The sequence below is a fragment of the Rana temporaria genome, chromosome 3 (genome assembly GCF_905171775.1).
Source record: "Rana temporaria chromosome 3, aRanTem1.1, whole genome shotgun sequence".
In the NCBI taxonomy this organism is placed as follows: Eukaryota; Metazoa; Chordata; class Amphibia; order Anura; family Ranidae; genus Rana; species Rana temporaria.
The window spans coordinates 140,097,691-140,105,032 of NC_053491.1; the positions used below are offsets into that span (position 1 = coordinate 140,097,691).

At 44.6% G+C, this 7,342-nt stretch overlaps 1 protein-coding gene across 4 annotated transcripts in view; it reads left to right on the plus strand.

The window, feature by feature from the left end:
• Positions 1 to 7,342, plus strand: part of PUS7 (pseudouridine synthase 7) — a 92,500-nt gene that overhangs the window by 63,790 nt on the left and 21,368 nt on the right. For all 4 annotated transcript variants that reach the window (XM_040343516.1, XM_040343517.1, XM_040343519.1 and 1 more), the window contains 2 exons: positions 844 to 970; positions 3,692 to 3,793. In XM_040343516.1, coding sequence (XP_040199450.1) covers positions 844 to 970; positions 3,692 to 3,793 — 229 coding nt within the window. The remainder of the gene's footprint in view (positions 1 to 843; positions 971 to 3,691; positions 3,794 to 7,342) is intronic.

A 7,342-nucleotide genomic window follows, 5' to 3' on the forward strand; every position in this document is an offset into this window, starting at 1 on the left:
TAAAATTGCATACAATTGCGACACAAGTCCTATTGTAATTGAATGTTAAAATAAAAATTGCCTTTCCTTTTCAATCTGCAGCTGTATTTTTCTGAAAATACAATGCAATATGGCTATATGGAGGTGTTTTGTACACAGAATGTGTACAGAACACCCCCCCAGAAACCTAATTTCCTGCTTGTGTGATTGTGGCTCACTGATTTTCCCACAAGTCTGCCCTAAGATACAAGTCAGATATCGGGCATTCCCTGCAACAAAATTATACATGCCTAGCAGCTTTCCTCCTTGGAGTCCTGGTGGTGCACAGCTGATTGATAATTCTGAAACCACTCCCACTGCACTCCCTTTTCCACATGGACACAAGCACACAGGGATTTCTTCAGAATAACAAAAGGGTTATCTGCAACAAAGTTTGTTTAAATTCTTGCAATGCACAGCGCTCTGAAGGAACGGCTGCCCGTGCCATTTCTTTAGCAGCGGTGTCCCGTGAAATCACGCGGCTCCGGCCAGTCACACAGCTGGAGTCCGCGGCCTCAGAAGGAAGTCGTCAAAGATAAATGTGCCCTGCAGCGGGCTTCGTATGCAGGTAAGTGTCACTCAATGTGCTAATATGCGATGCATACTAGCACATTGTGCCTTTGCTTTACAGGTAAGAAAAAAGTATTGGGTAGTACTTTTTCATACATCACCTATATTTTAAAGCTATATAATGAAAAATATATATATATATATATATATATATATATATATATATATATATATATATATATATATATATATATATATATATATATACACACACACTTTTTTTATATCTATTTTATCTTTTGTTTTTATCTTCAGATTCCTAGGAACAACCGATTGATGTATATCCACAGTTATCAAAGCTATGTCTGGAATAACATGGTGAGCAGAAGAATTGAGGAGTATGGACTAAAAGTTGTACCGGGTGACCTTGTACTAAAAGGAGGTAATAATAATTTCTATGGAGATATCTTAAAAGCATTAAAGAGGAAGTAAATTCTCCCACTCTGATGCTTCTTTTCATTTAGTCCGTTATATTTATCAATCTATAGCCACTGTAACCCAGCCCAAATTGCATATTACTGTTTAAAGAAACTTTAAAACAACTTGTTTCCAGGAGTAAGGCAGTGCCATATTAAGTATTGTTTTCTGAGACCACGTAGTGTATTTCCGCCCATACATTGAGCACTTCCTGTACTGTTAACCAAGCCTCCTTCTCAATCCAATGTTTCTATGGCAACCCTGCTTCCCTGCTCATAGCCACTTGTTTAATTTCATAGTATTTACTTGTGCCGATTATCTAGTGTTTGCCTATGTCAGTCTTATCAGCTTCAGACTACAGTAATTCAGTCCGATGCCCAGGTTTACACTCCGTGTGATGTCACATGGGGTGTAGGAGGAAGCTCTGAGTGATTATACGGTCTCATAGAATTTCAGTGTTTGTGCCATAGAAAGTCCAGATAACGGACAGACAAGCAAACAGGTTGTGCCGTAAATCAGGGGAGATCTGGGCATGCTCCAGTGACGTCATTCTAAAGAACAAAAAGGATTACAACAATACTAAGCAAGTAAGGATATTTCTACAAGCAGTGTTCATTATGTTTTTTTTTATGCTGATTTACATGGGATAAAGTTTGTGGGGGAAGGTTTACAACCACTTTAAGACTGCTTTATTTTTTGCTAAGAATATTTTTGCCCAACTTATAAGCCATAGTTGGTTAAAGTGGTTGTAAAGCCACTTCTATAAAATGCTCCAATCCCCCCTGTATTGGAACAATAAGTTCCCCTGTGTCTGTGTATCATAAATATGCTTATCTGTACTGATAAGTGTCTTCCTGCGCTCAGGTGGCTCCTCCCTCCTCTGCTCGGCTCAGTTCCAGCGGGCAGGGCCAAGCACTGCCCCTGATGTCAGCCGAGAGGCGAGACAGAGCCGAAGAATCTCATGATTGCAGGAAGACGGTGTGTTATCGATACAGATAAACATATTATATAACATAGACCCAGGGTAGCTTATTGTTATAATACAAAGGGGATGGGAGCTTTTTAAAATCAAAGGAAAGCAGCAAGTGCTGGGGGGGGGGGGGGGGGTGCTGCTGCTGCTGACATGAGCACAAAGGGGAGTGGGGAGAGGTTGGAGGACGCGGTAGACACAGAGCAGGCTGCGGCTGACACATACGCTGACCACTGGCCCTGATATATCGGACTCGGCATACAGGGGGGAGGGGTATAGCCAGGCAGGATCAGACGGGTGTTACAGGGGGCCAAATTACCAAGCACTGTGACGTCAAACGGCACCAGGTAGTAAAGACCAAAACGAGCCTTGGAGTTCTTGACCTGATGAATGGCCACGCCCCCGACACGCGTTGTCATGACTTCAGCCTAAAACATTTTTACATTCCACCGTCCTGCTGTCCTCAGCCAAGCCTTCACTTGGAGGCGCCAGCCTAGCTTCCAGCCGAGCCCCTACATCGGTCTGCTTGAGCCTATTGCCATCCTCGTCTCCAGGCCTTGTTTTGATCTTTATCTCCTGGTGCCGTTTGATGTCACGCCCAGGAAGCCTCGGCTCACCCGGGAGCACGCTCAGACTGTGTGTCTGGGAATCCACTGGCGGACGCACTGGGCTGCTATCAGCTCTATTTGGTTACCTCTCCGTCTCCATTCGGATGAGATTCTCCCCCTCTCCCATCGCGAGTAGAGTACAGTGGTCCCACAAGGGTTTCATCTATTGCAGCACACCCCCCTGTCATCCGGCGTGCTGCACGCCTATCAAGGTACCATCTATTGTCAAGCTTGCTTACTGTGATTTTGCCATCCAGGCAACGGAGGAATGCTTTGTTACCTTTAAATGTTCCTTTGGCAATACAATTGACATTTTTACTTATAACCAATTGATGTCCATATTGACTTGACCACTTTTACAGCGCTCCACATATGGTTGTTCTGTTTGCACATGTTTTTATCACATCTCTCCTGATGTGTTTTTCCATATAGCTGCTGATTGGTGTCGTGCAGGACTTCCTATACTTGGTAGTCCCTTTTCCATTGCTACATATATCCCTGTCATTTGGCGCCAGACTTTTTTTGTTTTTCCCAACTGGACACAGGCTATTCTGCTTTGTGTTCTTTGGATAGTTTGCATAGCTTGCTACAAAACTAATACATTCACAAAGTGAGACAGGGGTCACAAGGGAGGCACCCCAGGGGAGCATGTCTTGCAGGGCTTTGCCAGTGTCCCTTCACCTGAAGGTATAAGTGTACAACCCAGAGTACATCGATACCATGTCTGTTTCCTGTTTTGTACTTGAAGATATGGAAGTTTACAATCAAGTCAAAATTCCTTTTTTTCGTCGCTTTAGGTTACCAACAAGGGGAGGCTTCTGCAGGTGGGGCGGGGATCCGGAGGTCAAGCTTGACTTTCCTAGTAAAAAGTAAAGATTTGTATAGAACTTCAGCTGAATGTCTCTGTGGATTTAGATTGTGGGAACATGCAGCTTTTACTCTCGCTATCCCAATGTATCCTCAATTTATGTACATTTTTCACATGCTCGTCGTAAGTGCCCAGGCTATTAACTGGTTTATTCATTTTTTTTTTTTTTTTTTTTCATTTTGTTATGTAGCTTTTAAAAATGGGTAAGAATTAAATTTGGTGTTTTTTTGTTTTTCCCAGCAACTGCAGTAGTTTTAGAAGAAAATGACATTGAAGGCTACAGCATTCATGATATTGTGATGCCACTGCCAGGCTTTGATGTAATCTACCCAAAGCACAAACGTAAGTATCGAGACTGTCCCCTTCAATTACGTTTTCAGTCTGTTTATTTACTTCTGTTTAGTGTTTGTTTTGAGAAGTAAATTGCTGATATCCAGGTAAGTGGGCAATTGCTTATTGCATTTTTTTTTTTTTTTTTTTTTTTTTTAAGGAGGTCTCCTTTCAGACGGTTGTTCTGATCAGGTACACCAGTCAGTTTTTCAGGTGGGCCTGATTGGAAGGTCCACTCATCTCTATGGACAGCCGGGTGTAATTGGACTTGTGTCTGTTTTCACCTGCCTACCTCTGAGTCAAATCGGGCCCCTTAACCACTTCGTTACCGGGCCTATTTTGGCACTGTTCTCCTTTATGTAAAAATCACAATTTTTTTGCTAGAAAATTAATCAGAACCCCCAAACATTATATATATTTTTTTTTTAGCAGACACCCTAGGGAATAAAATGGCGGTCATTGCAACTTTTTTTCTCGCACGGTATTTGCGCAATCATTTTTCAAACGCCTTTTTTTAGGGAAAAAAACAGTTTCATGAATTAAAAAATAACAAAACAGTAAAGTTAGCCCAATTTTTTTGTATAATGTGAAAGACGATGTTACGCCGAGTAAATAGATACCTAACATGTCACGCTTTAAAATTGCGCACACTCATGGAATGGCGCCAAACTTCGGTACTTAAAAATCTCCATAGGCGACGCTTTAACATTTTTTACAGGTTACTATTTTTGAGTTACAGAGTAGCTCTAGTGATAGAATTGTTGCACACGCTCTAACGCACGCGATGATACCTCACATGTGGGGTTTGAACGGTGTTTACATATGTGGGCGGGACTTGCATGCGCGTTCGCTTCTGCACGCGAGCGACCGGGACAGGGGCGTTTTTAATTTTTATTTTTTTATTATTTTATTTTATTTTTTTACTTCATTTTTTTATTTTTACACTTTTTTTGACATTTTTTTTTTTTTGATCACTTTTATTCCTATTACAAGGAATGTACACATCCCTTGTAATAGGAATCACTGTGACAGGTCCTCTTTATGGAGAGATGTGGGGTCATAACGTCGCGCCCGGCCCTCCGACGGTCATAGAGATGACTGTGACCGTCTGGTCACCAGTCATCTCTATGGTTCAGCAACGCGCGCCGGCCGATTCGCTCTCCGGGCCCCCGATGGCACGGGAGAGCCCGGAGAAGCACCAGATGGCGGCGGGAGGGGGGGGACGTCCCCTCCCGCTGCCTAGAAGAACGATCGAGCGGCGGAACCGCCGCTTTGATCGTTCTTCTGGTGCACAGAATCGCCGGCTGAAGACAGAGATATCTGAATGATGCCTGCAGCTGCAGGCATCATTCAGATATCACCACTCAAAGTCCAGGACGTCCCAGGACGTCCTACGGATCTGAAGTGGTTAAGGATAAAAAAAAAAAATAGTAGATTGGAGGTAGACAGGTGTAATGGATAGCCGAGTCCGTTTACTTCCAGATGCCCATAGAGCAGAGTGGGCTTTGCCTGTGTTTTGTTCTGTAAATACTGAGCCGACATGGGTTTCAGCTCACAAATCCCCTGCTAATCGCAATAGAATCTGCCCTGTGTGAAAGGGGCCTATGTTGTCATGTATAAGCATGAGAATAAACGTTTTTTCTTTTTGTTCATTGAAAAACGCAGGAAGTCTTAAAGGGGTTGTAAAGGTTTGTGTTTTTTCACCTTAATGCATCCTATGCATTAAAGTAAAAAATCACCTCACTGTCATGGGCCCCCCGAGCCCCCATTTTTCTTACCTGAGCCCGTTCACCTGCTGTGCGCATCCCCCAGCATACTCTTCTTCACCGAGTCTGGCCGTTGATTGGATCGATTGATAGCAACGCACTCATTGGCTTTCGCTGCTGTCAATCGCATCCATTGACGCGACCGCCGGGGGGGACCGAGTCATACACTATGGACGCCAACTGTATGGCTCGGGAGAGCACCTGCCAACTAACCCCCTTCGGGAAAGCGCTTCCCAGAGGGCGTTGGCTTTAGCGGGGAGGAGCAGAGACAGCCGCCGTGGGACCCCAGAACAGCAGGATCGGGGGCCACTCTGTGCAAAACGGACTGCACAGTGGAGGTAAGAATAACCTGTTTGTTTATTAAAAAAAAAACATACAACCCCTTTTAACCTTCAAAATATACTGCCACATAACAGGGAAACCTTTGAAAACAAAAAAAAAAGGCTGCAGGCCAGCCCAGGATAATCCCTCCAACGACCAGCATGCCTCAATTTTTTTTTTCCATTCTATTAAAACCATTCTGTGTTTCTGCTTGTGCTTTGATTGTAGATTCTTGGCATGGTTGTACTCAGCCTGGCTTTTGGAGTATTGAGTTGGGACCCAATTGGACTATGGAAATATTGTAGGCTAAAAGTGACCTTCTGACTCTTTTGCGGTAAAATCTGTGGAGCACTGTCCAGAGCCGTTCTGTTTCTGAAGACCGACTTAATAGGACTGTCTTTGTTACAGAAAAGCATAATGCTGTGGGACCAAGCACTGGGGTTGTCTGCTTGGTGTAGTGTCACACTCTACATTGCAAAGAAAGTATCTTCTCGCTGCTGCTCCTGCTTAAAAAAGCCACGTAGAACGTTGTTGTTTTTTTCTGCTGCTCTCCTTCAGTGACTTTGTTCACCTCCAGCCATCCAACTCTCATCTGCTATCAACTGTCTAGGTCTTGTATACAACATCCAGCACAACCCAGAAAATATTTAAAGAATAATTCATACCAGAACAAATCTTCTATACAAATTAAAAATAAATTGGATCCATTCATCAATGTATCACTAACAATTACATAATTTGACAAAAATGCTGTGCAGATCAATATCCCATCCCACAGTCCAATCAGAAAAACATTTATTTCTCAAATCGCCTTTCAGGACAACCTTGGAGAGAGCGCAGCTCCGCCTCTTCTGTAGGAAACACCCACAGGCTTTAAATCCCTCCTCTTCCACCATGGCTTCAGTTATTGTGTTTCCTCCGCCATGGTGGAAGCATCAGGTTGGAGCCAGGGAGCTGCGTTCTCTCCAAGGCTGGAGACAGGCTTTTCCCTCATTGTTTTGCCTTTTTGGTAAGGTTGTGACTAAACCATCCCAGCTCCCCCACTGTACCTTTAAGGGGGGATGCTCCGGAGTCCTCTGGTCTCGCCTGCTCACGGGAGCTTTGGGATCCATAGGGGATGCTGCGTCTGGTGCCCGGAGTCCGCAGGTTTTGGCCCTGGTGGTCGGGCAGGTACCGTTTCTTTCAAAGAAACATGTCCTGCATGTCGGTTCCGGGTCCCGGTCTGGCGGGTGACGTCACGCCGGCGACGCGGCGTTTCCTGTGGCGCTCGTGGCTCCTGGCGCCTGGAACGCAGGGACTAGAGGGCGGGTTCTCTGACCGGCGCTTCCGTTTCCGGCTCCTATTGATGACGCGGAGCCCGGGAAACTCAAAAACCCAGCGTTTTCCTCTACAGCTGTCTCTCTGCAATGGAGGAAAGAGTTACAGCGATGGCGGATGCAGGCGCCGTCAGCACCGGTCAGGCCCAGGTAAGAGG